The 20,128-nt window shown below is 47.6% G+C and overlaps 6 protein-coding genes across 6 annotated transcripts; 4 read left to right on the top strand and 2 right to left on the bottom strand.

Moving 5' to 3' along the window:
* Nucleotides 1–1,383: 1,383 nt before the first annotated feature.
* Nucleotides 1,384–1,950, bottom strand: MAA_08284 (aflatoxin b1-aldehyde reductase; the record flags this gene model as incomplete). Its single annotated transcript, XM_007826282.1, has 2 exons — nt 1,384–1,733; nt 1,833–1,950. 2 exons carry the CDS (start codon nt 1,948–1,950, stop codon nt 1,384–1,386), a joined length of 468 nt encoding a protein of 155 aa, XP_007824473.1.
* A 3,383-nt stretch (nt 1,951–5,333) lies between these two features.
* On the top strand, nt 5,334–7,320 carry MAA_08285 (Major facilitator superfamily domain, general substrate transporter; the record flags this gene model as incomplete). The annotated part of the gene is made up of 6 exons (XM_007826283.1): nt 5,334–5,609; nt 5,683–5,836; nt 5,893–5,990; nt 6,153–6,333; nt 6,402–6,753; nt 6,822–7,320. 6 exons carry the CDS (start codon nt 5,334–5,336, stop codon nt 7,318–7,320), a joined length of 1,560 nt encoding a protein of 519 aa, XP_007824474.1.
* A 1,193-nt stretch (nt 7,321–8,513) lies between these two features.
* Nucleotides 8,514–9,596, top strand: MAA_08286 (dehydrogenase/reductase SDR family; the record flags this gene model as incomplete). The annotated part of the gene is made up of 1 exon (XM_007826284.1): nt 8,514–9,596. The coding sequence occupies one exon, from the start codon at nt 8,514–8,516 to the stop codon at nt 9,594–9,596; it is 1,083 nt and encodes a 360-aa protein (XP_007824475.1).
* Nucleotides 9,597–12,348: 2,752 nt separating this feature from the next.
* On the top strand, nt 12,349–12,606 carry MAA_10757 (Peptidase A1; the record flags this gene model as incomplete). The annotated part of the gene is made up of 1 exon (XM_011412475.1): nt 12,349–12,606. The coding sequence occupies one exon, from the start codon at nt 12,349–12,351 to the stop codon at nt 12,604–12,606; it is 258 nt and encodes an 85-aa protein (XP_011410777.1).
* Nucleotides 12,607–14,060: 1,454 nt separating this feature from the next.
* MAA_08287 (PTH11-type GPCR protein) lies at nt 14,061–15,300 on the bottom strand (the record flags this gene model as incomplete). Its single annotated transcript, XM_007826285.2, has 4 exons — nt 14,061–14,451; nt 14,525–14,564; nt 14,727–14,911; nt 14,996–15,300. 4 exons carry the CDS (start codon nt 15,298–15,300, stop codon nt 14,061–14,063), a joined length of 921 nt encoding a protein of 306 aa, XP_007824476.2.
* Nucleotides 15,301–18,301: 3,001 nt separating this feature from the next.
* MAA_08288 (Cyclin-like F-box) lies at nt 18,302–19,425 on the top strand (the record flags this gene model as incomplete). Its single annotated transcript, XM_007826286.1, has 2 exons — nt 18,302–18,534; nt 18,591–19,425. 2 exons carry the CDS (start codon nt 18,302–18,304, stop codon nt 19,423–19,425), a joined length of 1,068 nt encoding a protein of 355 aa, XP_007824477.1.
* Between the last annotated feature and the right edge of the window lie 703 nt (nt 19,426–20,128).

Below are 20,128 nucleotides of genomic sequence, written 5' to 3'. Positions count from 1 at the left end.
GCTATATCCTGTTTCAAATTCGGACTTTGTCGCGCAATAGCTGCGTACCCGTCCAGCACTTTAAAGATGATAAGTGACACGATAGCGAGCAGATACCCATCTTCTGAACGTCCACACTTTACCATGGCGCCAACAGCGTTCAAGGCACCCTAGTTCCCAGCCAATATGGCACGAATAGAGGCGATTCCTAAGGGGCCTTAGTGACAAGACATTAAAGATATATGGTTTCCATTGATCGGAGGGCTTGAATAAGACAAGAGTGATCCAGAGACTCTATTGTACGAGATCCTTCACAGCTCTGGGATATCTCTATGCTAGAGGTGGAAATGGTGTCTCGGTGGTGGGCGTAAGACTTGGTGTGGAAACAGAAAACAGTTCGGACACGGCATTTCTATACGATGATAATGAGTCCGAATGACCTCCCTGTGAGCTATTATTGCTGTTATTAATTCCCGTGGAGAATATCTTGGAGGCTCTAAGGCAATCTAGGGTGGTCATGTCCTCAGAAAATAATGGAGGCGTAGTAGAAAAGTAGTCCCCAAAGTCAAATTGTGTAACAACTGCAGTAGACACTGTCAATGTCGGAATTGGATCCATTGTAACGGGTCCAAATAAGTCTTGTATGGCGTTTGAAGGGGTTTCAGAAAAGCCTGCCTTACTAGAAGAGTGATGGAGAGTCCCCGGTGAAGGCAGAGGGTCGATGCTCGCGTTTGACGCCGGGGCAGTACCAAACCAATCCGACAGTGATGGTAAATATGCGTCGGGATCAGTACTCGAAAGCACTGTGAGTCTTAGGTCTGAGGGATGTGATTGACTGCCATTTGATTGCCTGTTGCTGGTGGCTCAGATATCTCAATGCTGCCTCAGTCTTTGTCAAGCCCAGCTTCCTGGAAACTGGCCGAATCTTATACAGGGCAGTAAAGTATTCATCGTTCTAGTACCGTCCGCGAAAGTGCTTCCACTGAAATCTATTGGGGGTCGTATCGACTACCAGGCTCACGAACGGTCGTGTCCCGTTGGTACTTGCCGGTCAGCATGCCGCCAGCCAGGGGGCTAAAGGCATAGAAGGCGATGCCGTCCGGTAGTTTCGAAGGCACGGGAGGAGCGCTGGCTCTACGGCGCGCTGGAGGGCATGATAACGGCCTTGGTAGACATATGGCTTCATCCAGCCGTTGCGTTAGCACACCTCCTACGAGGGGCACTACGTGTAGGAGATGGATGCAAAAACTTCCATAGACTTGCACAGATCTCAGCTACCTCCCATGCGGCGTAGTTGCTAATACCAAATCGCTTGAATTGACCCACCAGTTGACCTTGTAAAGTTCATTAACAGCATCAAGTGTTTCCTCGTACGGCGTGTTGTGCTACAATCGCCAATCGTTATTAATTCACGAATCTCCAAAACATGGCAGGGTACTGGCCGGGATCGCGACACACATCAGGCGTATGAAGGTACCAACAGTCGACGTGGTCAGTTTGCAGAGCCTTCAAGCTATCCTCGGGACCGCGCTTGAGGTCTTCTGGCTTATGGGAGTATGAGCTTGGACCTATGCGTCTAGGATTGAGCTTCGTATTCATAATAGTGCCCTTTTTTAGCCAGTTTACTTGGCCAAAGAAGTCGTCGGAGGCACCATATGCGCGCGCAGTGTCGACTTCATCGTGCCCGCTCTTTTGCAATACGTCCAAGGCGTCAGATATTTCCCTAGCCTCGTGAATACAGGCACCCTCAGAATCTAGTAAAATATATGTCAGAAACATGGCTTTCCAATTCTGTATAGAACTGGAAAGGTGTGAGGTGGGTTTTGCGAAATACAATATCCCTTGGTACTTACCTTCTTTACCAACAGTTATGGCGCTGAATACCACTTTCCTAGCCATCTTGGCTGGAGAGACATGGTCAGCTTTGTTGGTAATGGTCTCTGTGATCTTGGTGTGGGTTTGAGTGGTCATGGCTGATTCGGTTTCGAATTGCATCTGTTCAATGTTTATCGGATGGATTAAATATTTTGCTACGGAATGTATCTATGGGAAATTCGTGACCACAATATCCCAACACTAGCAGACGTCCAAAATGACTTGGCTCCGTCTTTTGGCTACTGCTACATCGTTCCGAGCATTCAAAGGGACCGAATGCAATGCTACGTCACTTTATCAACGGAAGAAAATAGAAACATTGTAACACAAATTTCTGCTACCGAATTACATGCTTCAACCTGGTTCACGCGAACTGTCGCATTCGCATGACGGCTTCACTTGCCAGTAGCACGAAAAGGGGCGCCTCTGCTAATTTGACCATACCATGTATCTAATAAAAGGTTCCGGAAATGCATACTCGACTCGGGATCGTGCAGCATCCAACACTCCGCACCAAATGTGCAAGGAGCTGCTGTCCCACGCCCCAGATGCACCAAAAGCCCTCAGACGGCTCGGCCGTACGTGGCAGAGGATGGCAAGCCAAAGCTCATGTCGGGGCCATTCATGTGCAATTCGCAGGGGCCTGTGTTTGGCGAAAGGTGCTAAACAAATACCGAGTAGTAAAATGCATCCTCATGCTAGCAGACTTGCAAAGAAGTCGAAATGCCAGGCAAATTTGGCTAATCGAAAAGGGACGAATCTGCAGATAAAAACATCAGCTACCATCATGTAACTCCAATACCCCTGTTCCTCAACAACCATGGGATTTATAAACACGCAACGCAACGGCCTCTCCGGCATCTCGGTTCTTATATGCGGAGCTGGAGTGGACAGTGTCATGGCTGGTCTTGTGGTTTGGCGCCGAGGTTGCGACGTTGGGTTTGTTGGGAGAAGTCAAACCACCGAGATGGCAGATATAGTACCAGGATCGAAAGAGGGCTTGCACCAGTCGTGTTGTTGACTAACATTCTAAGCAAGTAGTTTATTTATGATTAGCCGACAAGATTGCCCGCGAGCCCGTTAATGGTTGCAAAGTAAAATTGAACAGGCGAGCGAGTATGGAAACCCGTCAGGATGGTAGCACTATTTAAGAAGAAAGAGACTAATAAAGGCGCCTAATTACTACTTTATTCGCGGCTAAAGCTTCATGCCATGCTCCTCGAATAACTTGATAAGAGCGGCGTGTAAGCCGAACATGGCAAAGAGGTAGCCAGCTACTTTAAAGATCTGGCATCGACAAGAGCTGTAGTGATTTTTACAGACAGCTCCAAGCACGAAACCGACATTGTTGTCGCTGCGGAAGACTTACAGGGATCAGCTCGTGCTTCAAGGACGGCATGTCTAGCCGAGTTGATGCAGGGCGCGCTTCAAGTTGACAGACAAGGATTTGCTTTGTTGCAAAAGAGCTGAACTGAGAATACAACATTAACCACGAAGTAGGGCCAACATGTCATGCGCATTCTGGCGCATCGACAAGCATTATCACACACCCAGTCACCAGCTCTGCAGGACGACACGGCACGCACGTGCCGATTTGATGGACGGGGCGCCGTTACACAATACTAACCGGCCGCTGAAAGCTGCATGGACAACTAATAGGCAATGTTGGTCGAGGCATAGGAAAAGGACCTACCGACTACTTTGGGTAGCGATTCGTGCTTATCTACCTGCCAAAGGCGTTGGTTGTAGGGGACGGAGATGTTAACACCTTTGTTTGGGTTTTCCGGCTTCCAATACTTTAAACCCTTGTAATATATAGTAGATTCATGTACTTGCAGCAAAATGTTTTCACCTGTTGCCACGTGCTAAGCAAGTGTTTCGACGAGCGTGATTACAGGCCGGCTACTGGCCAGCATTGAGTCGGAGCATTCACAGCGTCATTTGACTAATACTGTCTCCATTATAGAGAGCAATAGCACCGACGTCTGTTATGAATTACGTGGCGTCGTTTTCACGACGAGAAAACTACCATCTAGGCTCTTGTTGTCCAGGATATTTGTACAAGGTCAATAGTGTTGAACGTCACAGCGGAACACAGATGAAAGGAGTGCGTTGATTCTCTAAGCTAGAGATGCCGCCAAGGCACGCTATTTATGGAAGGCGCAGGCTGGACCCTGCACGTGATGCTGTTTCATGTTCAACAAATAGTTGGTAAATTTGGGACGTGCTCGTTTATTTGTCTAAACTATCAAGACTGGTGCCGTATGCGAAGGCACCACCAGAGGGTCAATACTGCGCCCTAGCCAGCATGAACTCCGTGCCAGCTCTGCACAATTAAAATGACATATGTAATTTGATGCTTTTGTCACCACATGTGCAGTATTAGCCCCTTGTCAGCCCCATCTGTGACATTTCCACCTCGCCAATCGGAGAATTGCCTCCATGTTGCTTCGCTGTTGTCTGCCCCTAATAAACTTGAAATGGGCTCGCGCCGACTGGACCCCTCGCACTTCGCACTTCGCACCTCGCACCTCGGGCACTCGGGGCTCGGAATTCTGTTTTCTGCGCTCCACATGCAGATGCTGAAAGCCATTCATTGTGCTTGCATGTGTCGTCCCCAAGTCCCGATGCTGGAATAGTGAGTGCTATTTGATGGCCTTGGTTCTTCGGATTACCGCCCGCGACAGCAGAAATATTGACATGTCAACTGGTAGCAAATGAACCGCCGAGCTGCTCGAGTACCTACCTAGGTAGGTACACGCACACAGCCGTTACAAAACAGCACTTGAGGTCTTGAATTATAAGCTCTTGAAAATCTGACATGCGCTATAATAAACTTCAATTACATTGGTGATAAATTATTGACAGTTTACATGTACCAAGACATCCCTGGCGCCTCCTGGGTACGCACCAGTGGATGGGCGCAAAGCACTTGACGACCAGGCTTTTCCGCGTCGATCATTCCATCAATTACAAGGCATGCAAATTTCACGCCATACAGACAATCATCTCCAACGGCGTAAAAGGTCAATGCATAGCGTCAAATACTGTGTCGCGACGCACAGCTGCAGGCTGGACTCGTAGTAGTTGGCACTTGCGGCTGCTGTTGGTTGCGAGTACACGTGCATGGAAATAAAAAATAAAATAAAACCAGACACCAGTCACCAGTCTTAAACCCTCCTCTTCACCTTCGCCCTTCATCATCTACCGTTGACGCTTTAGCCCGTTCACCCTTGGCGCCCATGTTATTATGGCCACACACACGGCCAAGGATGATTCCTCTCAACAGGTGGGCGAAAAGAAAGACTTCAAACGCCAAGATGCCGACAAGGTCTACCCATCAGGGCCGAAATTCATTCTGCTTATCATTTCTGCCTTTACCGCCATGTTTTTGGTTTCTCTGGTGCGTCGCAAAGCTGTCAATGCCATTCCGCTTCCCTCAAGGACCGTCCAAACTAAATCTTTGGCTTCAGGACAAAATGATCATCACCACCGCAATCCCCCAAATCACCGACGAGTTCCAATCAAAAGGCCATGTTGGCTGGTACGGCACCGCATACTTGCTCACCAACTGCGCCTTTCAGCTGGTTTTTGGCAAACTCTACAAGTTTCTCCCCGTCAAGACCATCTTCGTGGCATCGCTTCTGCTCTTTGAAGCTGGCTCGGCCATTTGCGGCGTAGCCCCAAATTCCATTGCTCTCATTTTTGGAAGGGTCATTGCTGGTCTAGGAGCCGGCGGCATTCTCCCTGGCGTTGTAGGTTCAATGTTCCTTCATGTACCGTCCCAACCGCTACTTCACTTCGTGCTGGCTGACGTTGTACCCGCAGATGATGATCATTGTCTACGCCATTCCCCTACACAAGCGCCCCAAGTACCAGGGTTTCTTCGGCGCCTTGTTTGGCGTTGCTTCCGTTCTTGGTCCTACCGTCGGCGGCGCCTTCACAACACATGTCACCTGGAGATGGTGCTTTTACATTAATCGTAAGCCTTTCTGCGATACCCTACCATGCTGCCAAACACTGGCTGACTTGGACCAGTTCCCATTGGACTTCCCGTCATGGCCCTCATCTTCTTCCTCCTTGATATACCCGATCAGCCCGGCACCGAGTCATCGCTGGAACATAGGTTGAAGCAGGTCAATATTTTGGGTTTTATATGTCTCGTGCCTGGAATTATCTGTCTCTGTCTTGTATTACAATACGGTGGCACGACCTATAATGCAAGTGCGCCTCGTGCATTCGACATTCTTAACACGACACTTCTCCTTTGGACCACACCGCTAACATGCAAGCCGTAGTGGAACGATGGGCGCATTATTGCCTTGTTCGTCGTTTCCTTTGTCTTGTTGATCGCCTTTGCCTTGGTCCAGCTCTGGCTGCCGGACCAGGCCATTCTGCCACCGCGCATCTTTATTCAACGAAGCATTGCTTCTGGCTTCTGGGTGAGCCTGTGTGTCGGTGCACACCAGACCATATTTCGTAGGTGGCCAAGCCATGTACAAGTTGAACCGACTTGTCCTGCTAATTTGTAATTACGCTACATATAGTTTACTACCTCCCCATCTGGTTCCAGGCTATTCTGGGTAAGCCCGCTGTGGAAAGCGGCATAGACTTGCTCCCGATGGTGCTGCTGACTGCGGCTGCGGCCATTCTCAATGGCCAGCTGGTCTCCGCTATTGGCTATTACACGCCATCCCTTATAATTGGTGTCTGCCTTACTGCTATTGGTGCAGGATTGCTTACTACTTTTGGGGTTGACAGTTCGCAGGGCAAATGGATCGGTTACCAGATCCTGTATGGTCTTGGTCTTGGTCTGGCATCCCAGGCTCCGAATATGGCGGCACAGGCAGTGTTAGCCAAGCAAGACGTGGCTATTGGCGCCTCGCTCATGTTCTTTGCGTACGTATCGCGCTTCTCTGCGGGTTCCATATAATCATCATTTGCTAATGCTGTGTCTTTCAAAACAGGCAAACCCTCTTTGGCGCAATCTTCGTCTCGGTCGGCCAGAACGTACTTGATAATCAGCTCACTGATCGTCTCCGAGACATTCCCGGGATGAATCACGATCTTATTAACAAGAGCACTGGAGCCACTAGCATCCTTGATAATATTGACACCAAGTACCGTGCTTTGGCTTTGGAGGCGTACAACGATGCATTGCGCGTGGTCTTTCAGGTAGCTCTCTATATGACCTGCCTTGCTCTTCCCGGTGCCTTGGCCTTGGAGTGGCGCTCAGTCAAGAAGAACGGCCCAGCAAAGAAACCCGACACCAACCACGCAGAAAAAGGCCTGATGAATAGTAGCGAGCAAAAGGCTTCAGCACCGAGAGTCGAAGAAAGTATGCAACAAGCCGCAGGTTGTAGTGCTGCTGATGAGTCGAAGTTTACAGACGGGGACGTAGCAGTCGCGGCATCCAGGAGCGAAGCCACCCACGTTGCCACCCAGAGCCAGGGAAAAATTGCGTAGATGTCTCGAAGAGCAGAAGATGGGATAGGCATCACGTACGTGGAAGAGACATTCTGAGGGCAGTTTTGCTTTCATTGAGGGCTTTTATTGGGCGCCCTATGTAAAATATTCAGACCTGTAATATGAAAAGAAGTCTCCTCTCATTATGATACAGTAATAATACTGGAATAGGAATGTGTTTGTACGTGTGTGTTCGCGTGCATGTTATGATAAACTAGGGCTAGGTTCCGTTGACATTTAGTGGAATGCAGTCGGCTATACTGAAAGTAAAGTCGGAATTCCGTGTTTAATGGGAGCGGTGAAAGTCTACCTAAGATATAATTTGTAATGGCATATCCTTGTTGTAAGGATGACGGTTCATCACGGTCCATCACTACCAAGGCCAAGTCTGGCCGTCATAAAGGATAAACTTGCCACCGATAATCTCCATTAAAGCCCCATTAATAACCTTGAGCACGCCGCCGATGCTCTCCTCCAGCGAGGCGGTCGACCTGCTGCGTAACTCCCGTCTTGGTGACAAGATCAAATCTTGAAATCAGGCTCTCACTGAACGCGTCGAGGACTCCATGCATGGAATTTTTGCCAGGAGAGCCAAGCAACATCGCGGTAAGGATGCCATTTACAGCTAGGATGGGTCATTGACTTACAAAGATCTAGACGACTTGTCTGATGTTGTGGCCAAATATTTCGTCGCATCACACAGGGTCCAGGTAGAGCAAATAATCCCAGGGTAATATATTCAAGCCTACAAGTTATCATGTCTTAAAGGCCAGCTAACAGTAATAGTCGGTCTTGTCCCAATTACACTATTTTCTGCATGCTGGATATCTTGTGACTCTTCGTAGAAAAGAAGAATAATGTTCTAAAGTCGTCGCTCGTCATGCCTTCCTGTTTTGTACTAGCGGCAGGTCGGAACGGGGACCATCTCATGGATGCCCCGACAGGCCGCTTTGCCGGCCGGAAGCCGAGGCACCGGGAAGCTGTTGATTCCCACCGTGCGCATGCGCCGTATGGGGTCACGTCCGGTGCTATATGTATCTCCCCAACATGCCCGCTTGCCTTGAACCGATTTGACTCCATTTCCAATTCAACCGGCTTTGTTGTGCGTCTCACCCCCAGTTCTACAGACAAGTAATCCGCTCCTTATTTCGCAACAAAATCTTGCACCCTGGTTCTCAAGCCCATCTTCCACAATGTCGCTTTTATATTCCCTGCAGGACTCCTTCATCGGCAAATCCCTCCGTACTGTTGCTGGCAGCCTTCTAAACCCAGTCGTCCCCGGCGCTTTACTTCTTTTTCTCGAGAAAGCACCACAGGAGACTATCCAGCATCTCCTTACCCGGGCCTCGCTTCCGCCCAACCATGACTTGACGCTTGCCAAGTCCATCCTCCAAGCGCTCCTCGCCATTGGCACGCTGCGCTATGTGAACGCGAAGCTCACTTCCATGGCTGCGAATTCATGGCGATTAGGCGGCGCGCCCGGCTGGAACTGGCCCAACGAGATTGCTGTTGTTACTGGCGGTTGCAGCGGTATCGGTCTTGCTATTGTGCAAAAGCTCATTGCCGCACGTGTCAAAGTCGCCGTCTTTGATATTCAACCTCTGCCCAAGCAACTTCAAGGCAGCCCCAACGTTCGCTTCTACAAATGCGACGTCACGTCGGCTGCGTCCATCGCCGATGCGGCGGCTGGTGTACGTGGCGACTTTGGAGAGCCCACCATTCTGGTGAACAATGCTGGCATTGCAGTGCCAAAGTCTATTCTCGACATTGAAGAGAAGGCGCTTAAGAAGATTTTTGCCATCAACACCATGAGCCACTGGCTCACCGTCCAGCAGTTCCTGCCCAGCATGATCAAAGCCAACAAGGGCCACATTGTCACCATGGCTAGTGTCGCATCCTTTGTAGGGCTTCCAGGTCATGCCGACTACGGATCTACCAAAGCATCTGCTCTTGCATTTCATGAAGCGCTTCAAGTCGAGATCAAGCATGTGTACGGCGCGCCGAATGTCATGACCACCATCGTGCACCCAAATTTTGTGGCCACGCCTCTAGTGGAAGACTTTAAGGGTCATCTGAAGAGCTCAGGTGTAACGTTTCTCACACCAGAGCAGGTGGCCCAAGACACAGTGGCCCAGATCTTCGATAGGAAGGGTGGGCAAGTTGTTGTTCCCAAATCTTCTGGCATCGCTTCGGCAGTTCGAGGCTGGCCATTATGGCTGCAGGTCATTATTCACGACTTTCTAGGAGCGAATGCCAAGAGGATGAATAGTAAGTAGAGCGCGGTTAGACATAGCAACTGCTGTGTGAAAAGGCCCGAGGACGTCAAGGTGCGATGATTTCCTACGAGTCCAAGAGCCTCAATAGTATGGAACGTATCGTCGAGGATAATGTGAATTGTACTTTAAAGCCAAGCAAAATAATTATATTTAGCTTGTTATAAGCAAATAATTATAAAGAAAGCATCAAAAAAAGCTAAAAGCTGACTCCAACCACCCTATAAGCTACTGTGACAAGGGTTCAATTATGAAGGCTTGGAGCAAAGGGCTCAATTCAATAATAATCTCGTAGGATGTCAAAGGTCCTCCGTTACTACAAGGAAGGAAGAGAAGGGTAACCGCCTTATATACATGAAAGGAACGCCCGGGCCTAGGGTCCTTGCCCGGGCACGTGCTCCAGCTGTGTAACTAACTTGACAAGTCCTGTATCGGCGAAGCCCCTTTGTTAGGCTTCGCGATCTGTTGGGCCTTTTCCGTGTAATAGCTACTTAATTGCCCTCCTATTAGCCTCCTCAAGATCATTCATTAGCTGCTTTATAAGGCTGCTTTTTTGCTCATGGCTTTTCTCCATGTCCCCCAAGTGGTCTCTCAAACGCTTATTTTCCTTCTCAAGCCTGGTAATTTTTTGCCCATCCTCCTTGGTCTTCTTGGCTGCCTCTTTAGAGGCCTCTTTCAAGGCCTCTCTGCGCTCTTCATTGTTCAGGCCTACTTCGTCTTAGTACAAATAAAGTAAGAAAAATCAAGCATAGTAACGCAATTGACGTACAGATTTGGGCGGCCTCGGCAACTACTAAATGTTAGAACAAATGAAGTAGGAAAAAGAGCACAGTCATGCAATTGACGTACGAATTTTGATGGTTTCGGCGGCTACTAAGTGTCAGTACAAATGAAACAGCAAAAAGTTGGCGTGGTAATACAATCAACGTACCAGGCTTGTCCTCTTTATCAGCTACCAAGTATGAGCGTAAATAAAAGAGTACTCAATCAATACAGCGATGTGTCAAACGTACTAAGCCTCGGCAAGGTCTCATCTGCCTAGTATTAGCAGAGATTCACATCGAAAAGCATTAAACCTAAGAAGCTTTCTTGATAATAAGAGCGTGTTTGTGATAAGGGTTCAACATGGAAGGCTTAGAGCAATAGCTCAATTAAACAAATAAGAGTCTTTGGTATCAAAGCTCCTTGGTTTTCCTCAAGGCCTTAAGGGACTAAAGACATCTATTTATATAAGAAGTTGGTAAGTGACTTTGCCTTAGGTCTCGTGACTGTAGCCCTTATGTAACCAGCCATTTCCGTGTAACACTTGTAAGAGCACGAAAGGTTAACTGGTTTGTTTTGGCGTTGACAAAACCTCACTAACTTGAGTCATGGAGACGGTGCTTTTACATTAATCTCCCTGTTGCATCCCTCGTTTTCCTTATCATAATATTCTTCTTCAAGAGCCCCGGTATATCGCCTAAGCCCGCTGCAGCGATTTTTTGAGATCCTATCGGTATCCCCGTGTTCGTGCCGGCCATTGTTAGCATTCTGCTCGTACTCTACTTGGGAGGTACTACGTTAGAAGGATAGCAAGATTATTGCATACTGTGGACTTTACGATTCTTACATCACCTTTTATTATTACTTAATAACGGATTAGGGGTGACGTTATGGTCCTCCTGCGAGTCTTGGCGGGTTTATCTATTGCCAGCGCCGGCTTTATTATGTGAAGAAATACTAAGCGTGACAAGCAAACTAATAACAGAAAGGAGTTAGGTAATAAAACTGCTAATCCCGAAGTCCAGTTACGGTAATAAGCGAGACTAAATAGTAAGGTTAGTAACACCTTAGGAATAAATTGCTTAGCAGGCTTACTCTTTTTACTAGGTGCGCTTACACACTTTTAAGTACTTAAATATTAAGCTATATTATAATATATTAGGCTATATTATAATATATTAAGCTATATTATAATATATTAGGCTATATTATAATATATTAAGTTATATTATAATATATTAGGTTATATTATAATATATTAAGCTATATTATAATATATTATTTTATATTTTATTATAAGTAAATATATTCTATTATAAATTAGCTCTTAAAAGTATATAAAAAGTATTTAAATATAATAAACACTTACCTATTAACAGGGGTTAGTGTACCTAGCAAAAAGAGTAAGCCCGCCGAGCAATTTACCCTTGGGAGAACCAGAAATATCAGTTAAGCACTATAAATTTTAAGATATAAAAAGAAATACTATATAAACACCTATTATAATACGAGAGTTATATTATATATTTCGTAAAATAGCTAATATATACCTATAACTATTAAGATATTTATGTGATTAAAGCGCAGATGTCGACGTGCATCGCAGCAGTCCCGAGTCCCAACACTTTCAGATCAGGACCGTAGTTGATTGACATGGTGGCCTTTCCTCGAGGGATGTATTGGTAAGTACAGGTCGCCCGACGCATTGCAGCCGGGACATTGCGCCATCATGCCACAGGGAATGCACAAAAGCGCCTAGGTGCCCTTTGCTTGCCCTTTGCTGCTGCGTGAAGCTTTAACGGAAAGAGCCTGGTCGAGTCTGGTCCGGTCTGCTTGGCCGAGTTAACTCCATACAATCAATTTATCCTTCCCAGGCCTGTGAAGGGTCAACTGGTGGAGACATGGACATCAAATGGCATGCATGTGAACTTTCGTACCAGACCAGTCTCAAGTGGTCAACAGCAGTACATACAAAAACGTTTAGGGAAAGATCATGTCTCTCAAGGCAATCGGACCCGCACCAGCACCACAAGTGCCAGAACAAGAACGCGAGCCAGGACGTGAATTTGTGAAGGAGCACCAAAGACCAAGAGCCCACCTCGAGGAGAAGAAGAAAAAGCCCAAAGAGAAGAAGAAGAAGCCCAAAAAGAAGAAGAAGCAGAAGCAGAAGAAGAAGAAGCAGAAAAAATGTTCTTCAAAGGGGAAATCGACACCACCACCGCCATCATCGCCGCCGTCGTCACAGTTGTAGGCGTTTGTATAACCGTCCTGCAAGGTTGCTTATCTTAGCAAGATGGCCAACGGAAGCAAGAGGTGCACAGTACGTATAACACTGTTACACGGAAATCGCCCTGTTACATAAGGGCTACAGTCACGGGATTAGGGCAGAAGGTCCTCACTAACTTCTTGTATAAATAGACGTCTTCGGTCCCTTAAGGCCTTGAGGAAAACCAAGGACCTTTGATACCAAAGACTGTTATTAGTTGAATTGAGCTAAATTGCTCCAAGCCCTCTACTGAGCCCTTGCCACACAAGCCTGTTGGTGAAAACACCACCTAACGACGGGCCAGTTGTAGCTGCCACTCTGTACACGCCGCAAATAATAGCACGTATATGGCATCAGCAAGTCCTGAAGCTCAGAGTATAATTGGAGGCAGCCTTACGTGGACAACGGTCGGTGTTCGGATGGCATAGTATGTGCCCTCATAAGAAGTCTGGTGTGCAGGAGAGAAGGCCGGAATTACCGCATCGTTTTATGGCACGACCCAGAAGTGCCAATTGCCAATGATGGGGAGATGGCGCGTTTCGTAATTGGGAGGATAGGCTTGTCGCTTGTACATGAATCTGTGAGAAAAGACTAACGAGGCAGTTAGTGCCACGTACTCTGTCACGATATTTTGGCCTATTTCCTTGCACTACATAATATAATACGGGCTCTGGGCCGGGTTTCAAAGTTACACTTGGACTATTATCTCTGAACCAGCAGGTACGAGACCCAGACTAGTTGTCTAGCACTAACAACAGCCCCCTGAAAACTGACACTACTACGGAGTACTTTATATTGAGTCTGTCTCAAAGAATTGACTTGGCGAAGAATCTATATTGTAGAAAGTACAGTAGACTGTGAAAATCCCCAACTGGAAACAAAATTCGGCTCGACCTGTGCCCTGCTGTTCCAAGCCAGGCGTCAAGCCCGACAACCACTTCACTGACGAAACGTGCCTTGAGAGCCTCATGATTTGGCAATACACGGCAGCTCAGGTCACCGGATTCTGTTGGGTCCAAGTCGCGTAAAGATGCTTGAAGTCATCCCGAGACAGATCAAGACGTGTTGGCGCGCGGCTCGATCTCTCGTTGGAGGAGCCAATTGGGCACTATAGGACTGTTAATAATCGTCTAGTGGTTTATACAAACAGCTCATCTTTGGAGAGCCGCTTTTTGTAAATAATTAGGGCCACTACCTTTGAGTTGCTGAAGAGTACGTTTCTCGCTTGACACATCAAGTCTGTTCCCCGCTACAGGTTCGAACACAACGACTCCTTGACCGTACGCTGACTTATCGACGTCCGATTTGGTGAGAGAGAGGGCCGCTGATCGAATCCTAGCATAATTGGTGGTGAGCTGCTCATGTAATGCCACCACAGCACATCGTAGAACACCGAATATTTATTTGTCCAGAGGACAAAGACAGTTACGCTCCCGATACTAAGGCGGATCACGGGGTATCACCGCTCGTTCAAGATGGTCGATTGTAATAGTAGAGGTGCCTTTGGAGTCAAGCGTAGTATTGGGGGACGGCCAACTGCCTAGTTCTACTTCCGACGCCCAAGAGGATAGCGACGACGACCTCGGTAGCCCCCTGCGATCGAGCGAGGCAGCCCTAGTCAGCCGTGGAGGGATTTGTCCGGAGGATGTCTTTCTGAGGAGGCTATAAATAACTGGAAGATTAGCTACAAGTGCGGAGCAAAACTGCTCAATGGACCCCCAAAGATGTCGCCGGTCTTGCGAGGTGCCGTCTTTGTACACCGGTAAACGCGCGAGGGCAATAGCGATGAGGAAGACGCCTATAGAGAAGAGTCCAATTATTTGGAGTCGGCTGGTACGATTAGCATCTGCACAACCCACTCACTATTCCGCGATTCTCAAGAGTTACTGAGCGACACACATACCGTTTTAAGGTAGTATGTTGAAGTGACAATATCCAAGGCACTGGAAATACAATAAGCAGCAAATCAGTGAAAATATTCATGGAGATAAAAGTCGAGAGTTGAATGTGAGCTCTGGTGCAGGAGCCTGTTTTTGTCGTTCCATCTCGTTAGACAGGATACAATCTAGAGCCCGGCTCTCACAGCATGGAAGCAGAGGACTTACCAGGGTTTGGCACAACCTGCCAATAGAGGCGCAACGGAACACAGTCGAGGACACAGGCAGCCTGAGCGGCAAGATACGTGGCACAGAGAACGATCCAGTATATGGCAATTATCTGCGCCGCCGCAGGCAATACTGAGAATATTCGCCTGTAGAAAAGGAGGACGACTGCCTTCTGTATCCATAGGCTATGAACAGATATATCATTAGTACGGTGAGACAAGGCGGATATGTTCCGTGAGTGCTTATTCAGTGCGCCGTCTGCTACTTACTATGTGTTGTATATAAATCTATTCGCTAGTGTAAGCTTGCTCCCAACTACAAGGTGGTATATCTCGGTCGGGTCTGGGTGTTCGTCAATCAGGTAGTCGTTATTGTTGCCCCAAAGGACGACGACGGTCGTAAATGCAGTCCGGGCTTGGACACATGCGATGGCAATAAGCGTCAGGTAGTCACTGATGTCGAGCGGCCTTTTTTTAATCTTGCGTATTGCAAGGCGCAATACCATAAAGAGGGTTGACGCGAAACCAAAGACGGCCGTGAGAATCAGGATATCGGCGTCGTTGTCTGAATCCATGTTTGCCCGTACTTCCAAACATGGCAATATCGCCGGCAGAGAGGAGGGAACATGTGCAGCATGCGAGGGGGACGCAGGTTTGTATTGGAGAGCAGTGGCGGGTTGTCACGACTCAAGACTCAACATGTCCAAACCACGTGGCGCCGTCCGTCTCCCGTCTCCGCCACTTTCACACCTTGCCCGAAGTGAATGCGGAGTTAAAATCGTTGCAGAAGCGGGTGGCCGTTGCTGGTGGCACATCACCTCAGTTGAGTAGGGGGTGGTTGCTGGTTGTTTCACCAACACCCCAGACCAGACACTTTAAGTGACATAGTGGCTGATCTCCTACATATACCCGGGGCCATTGCGACAAGGGCTAGTAAAGCGTTAACTGGCCTTGGCCAAGCAAAATATGTATAAACACAGTCGCCACTTGGACTATTCTAAAACCCAATTGCCCCAGAAGCCACCGAGATGGCCTTCCTTCTCTCCTCTTCAGCTTGCTACGGAAAACGCGCCGACATCGGCGCATCCGATTTGTCTAATGGCATACGTGGCGCTACAACTAGCCAACTTATTCCCCCAGGTGCCATGACCAACGACCAGGACTCCCTCTAGCTGCACACCGACCATCACCTTCTATGGGGCTGTGATCTTCCGATCCCATCTCCTTAATCCACTACGCTGTCGAATTGATCGTACTGCAAGCCCCATAGACATTACAGGCCACGTCGGGGTCCAAGAAGACGCTGTTTGAAAGGCTTTTTGCTCCTCGTGAGTTGCAGATCAACGTGACTAGTAGATCAAAATGGCAGAGTCCCGTCTCCCAAGCCGAATTCACCTGTCTTCTCCCGTGCCAAGAAGGGAGCAGGTGCCTTGCGCTGCAATTACGGGATGGATAGTTCCATTCTTCGATTGTCCAGTTTTGCCACTAGACAAGTAAAGCCGCTGTGAGAGCTGCGTGGCTCTGGCCTGCGACATCATGAAGAGCACAATACTCTGGCAAGATAGCCGTGCCTAAGGATGTGGGACGAAAATCAGGGTTGTGTGGGCGAGGCTGGATACTTGCCGACATGAGAAAAGCCATACATCGCCTTGAACGCGACCTCCGTTTGGAGGGCTGCATCTTCCGTAGAAAACACGTAGAATAGCTGGTTGTTGGGGAGGGTATACGGAGTCGCATGTGAATGTGTCGTGCGGATGTCTGGGATGGCCTATGGTGCATGTGGTTTTACAATGGTAAACCTTGTTGTATCACTGTGGCAATGGTATTCTGAAACTTGAACAATAATATCTGTGTTGCATTTGCAATTAGCATGCTCTCTTTCAACCCAACCGAGTTCCAGTGTGAGGGACCACGGAAGGGGTCTACGAGCGAAGTCACAAGAGCTTGAGTGTGCAAATAACAAGCATATATTATAATAGAGCTAATAAAGAGAGACTTTTTTGTGTGTGTCAAGGAGAGAAAAGGTAGCTAAAGTGTACAGGCGTAGCAGTAAGCTTTGTATTACCTGGCACGTGACTGTGGGTCCCAACATCCAGAGGCTCTTGTTGCCGCGGCTGAGCTTCTCCCCGCTGTTCATTTCTGTACATATGTATGTACAAGTCTGAGCAGGTAACCCACCGATTTTGTGGCATCCAGACTGCCAACGAGTAAGTTATTCGTACCAACTGTTATCAAATGACTATCCAGTAGGAGCAATTTGTCTACAAGGTTCAGTTTAGCGTCTCAAATTCGAACTTGACTATAAGCTTGATCGCAAAACATACGAGCCACGGCCTTTTTGTCCAATGCAAAGGTGGCATTTTCGAAGCATTTCTATTTCCAAATATATTAAAGGTCTGAATTCTCTCTGTCGATGGATCCAATCAAGGACCAATTTCACATTGAATAACATCTGTAGCCGCGAAATTGGGACAGAGACTATCAGGGGAGTTATAACTGCGCCGCAAGGGATCGAGCGAACTTGAAGATTTGGACACAGGGCACTGAGGTGGCTTTCGCGTAGCATATTAAGTGTCAGTAGTAGGACATCAATTGATGTGACTATTGGGATTGACATGCCCCGACCAATGTTGAGCACACTTGAGCCTTGACAATGCTGGCAACTCCGCTGGGCTGAAACACTCTCGTAGCTACCTGGGTGCCGCGTCCCAATCTTCAGGGGTATAGAGATGCCAAAGAGCCCCGACGCTCTATTTCTGGGCAAGGGGCAAGCGCGGCGACCATGATTAGCACATTCTTGTTAATCCATGTAAGAACTAAACCGGCCGCCACTCATGAGAATGTAGCCTGGATCCCTTTGGGTGTTTGAAGGTGCCGATTTTGTACCACACAAGGATGTCAACCAATTAAAAATTTCAATATAAGAGATACATTAATATACTAGCATATTATATAGAGATATAAGTACTATTTATCTTTATATATACAAAAAGGTACATATTTATACGCACTAAACCAGGTATCTACTATATCTCAGACAAAGAGGGCCGGTACGAAATCGGCACCTTCGAACAGCCAAAGGGATAAGCCACGAGCCTTTTGTTATAGCCTGCAACCTCTGCCTTGCCTGAGGCTCGCGCCCTTGCACCCAATCATCCCAGTGCCTAACGACTAGCGGCTACATATGTACTCCTTCCAGCAAGCTCGGTAACATCGGTAATGACCAATCGATTGCTAAACCAAGTGGAGCCCGTCGCAGTAGTGCTTGCCTCATCTGTCTGTGGGCCATCTAGATACTCGGCTGTAAAGACAACGTTTGATCTCTTGCTGAAACCGGATCCGAAACTCCTGGTACCATAGCTCTGCTACTGTTTGGAACTCACGTTGCTTGCTCATGTGTACCTCAAAATCTAACTACTTCCCTAATTAAAGCAGGTTCTCTTTCTCGTCTTGTCTTTTCTTCCTCTTCTTGTATCGGCTGGCCCGCAGTTCAAGACTCTCTATACAGAGGTAATCTTCCCTATTGTTATTTTTTATACTATTATTTTATGCAGCACTTAACTAGTACTTGCAAAAATGTTCAAACCAAAAGGAACTGGCTTCTTGGTCCTATGTGCTCTCTTAATCCTCTGCATATGCTTTGGTGAGGCCGCTCCTCAGCGTAAACAAGGCAAACAAGGTAGTAATCAAGGCGGCAAGGGCGGCGGCAAGACAAAACAAACACTGCAGCAACAGGCGGCCCAGAAACCGGGAGGCATTTCCAAGGCCGAAGATGGTTCCGTCATTCTTGATAAAACCGTCAAGATTAAGTAAGAGCACTCGCGTCTTAAAGCTTTGCAATATAGTTTCAACTCAGCTAACCAAGACGAATCAGTGGCCTTAATATCAGATATAAAGTCAGCGCCCCTGCCGACCAATTCAAAGCAGCCTCTGGCGTGAAGAGTGGCAATGCTGCTCGTGCTGCAGATACCGAAGGCACGATTGGCATGAATGTGTTGCTTCATGGTGATGGGGGCGACTCGTTTTTTGACTTTCCCAACCAAGGCGTCAATGCCAATCTGATGGGCGTTGCAGTCCTTGCCCCGGACAAAAACCTCAAATGGGGTGGTGCTAACAACGGAAATCAGCAAAGGTCCCAAGGGGTCCCTCATTCCAAAGCTGTTGCCGATCTTATCACCAAAGAGCTCCCCAAAATGGTCGCATTTAATCAGTCAAATGTCTGGTTCACCGGCGTTAGTGGTGGTTCTCTCACGCTTTCCGGCTTCTTTATACCGGCCCATATGGGCCAATTCCCAAACACAGGAGTTCTACTAAACTGCGGCGGTTTACCTCCTCAAGTCAACTTCACCCCCGAAGCTGCAGCTGCCATTTCTAATACTCGAATTCACACCCAGTCATCCCAGAAGGAGCTCTCGTCTCTACGAGATTCCATCCCTGCGGCGGTCAAGGCGTATGAAGACGAGGCTAAGAAAGAAGGCTTGAATACCCAGCAGATTAACGCACTTCAGACGGTGGACAACACTCCAAGTGGTGGGCATTGTAACTTCAACGGGGAAGGTTTTACCAGTGGTGTAAAATCTGTAGTCACTAAATTCGACCAAATCATGTTTCCCCAAGGTAATGGTCAGGTTAATGGAGTCGATGTGAAGACGGGAGTGATAGGGAACGAAGCGCTGAGATTTACTGGCAGTGGTCGGTAAAACAAGCGCATTTACAGATATGTGTATATTTATCATGCAGTATGTAGGCACTTGGATATGACATTACTCTAATGAGTTTTAGGGAAATTAGTTACAATTGTAGCCAGGTATGCCAGGTCGTTAGGTAGTTCGATGCCTATATATTCTAAATGATAACAGACAGAGGGCTAGATGGGAACCTTTACCTCAATTTGTATTGTTTGTAAGCTAGGATATTGCGACACACGTACGATATATGATGTCTGGTGCCCTTTCACATTCAAGTTTGTGTTTCCTAACCGTAGCTCTCGCTAATCGCTAAAGAGATGTACGTCTCGGTACGCTTGTCTCCAAACGCTGACCGATACTGATGTCTCGGAAGCCTCTTACATAATCTCCATGGCTACGAGGATCTCTGCCGACTCCTTGCATTTGTAATTCTCCGGGAATTTGAACTACTGTGACTTGGTGATTCCATACCAACGTATATAGCTACGTTGATCTGGCGATAGATGCGTATCAAATTATAATGCGATGTGCACACAGCGCCGAATAGACAAATTCTTCTTCCCAACCCACTTTCACTTCTCTTCTCATGCCTCTTGTACAAAAAAGGCCTTTTTAGCGAGTGACGTTACAGTCTATTCCTCGGGCGGGCATGAAAAGGGAACCTTTAATAAAACACAACAAGTCAGGCTATATCTGCTTGAAATTGCCGAGGTTA

The sequence above is a fragment of the Metarhizium robertsii genome (genome assembly GCF_000187425.2).
Source record: "Metarhizium robertsii ARSEF 23 chromosome Unknown MAA_Scf_1, whole genome shotgun sequence".
Taxonomy (NCBI): domain Eukaryota; kingdom Fungi; phylum Ascomycota; class Sordariomycetes; order Hypocreales; family Clavicipitaceae; genus Metarhizium; species Metarhizium robertsii.
The sequence above is the reverse complement of the archived record's forward strand: the minus strand, read 5'-3'. Positions and strand labels throughout refer to the sequence as shown.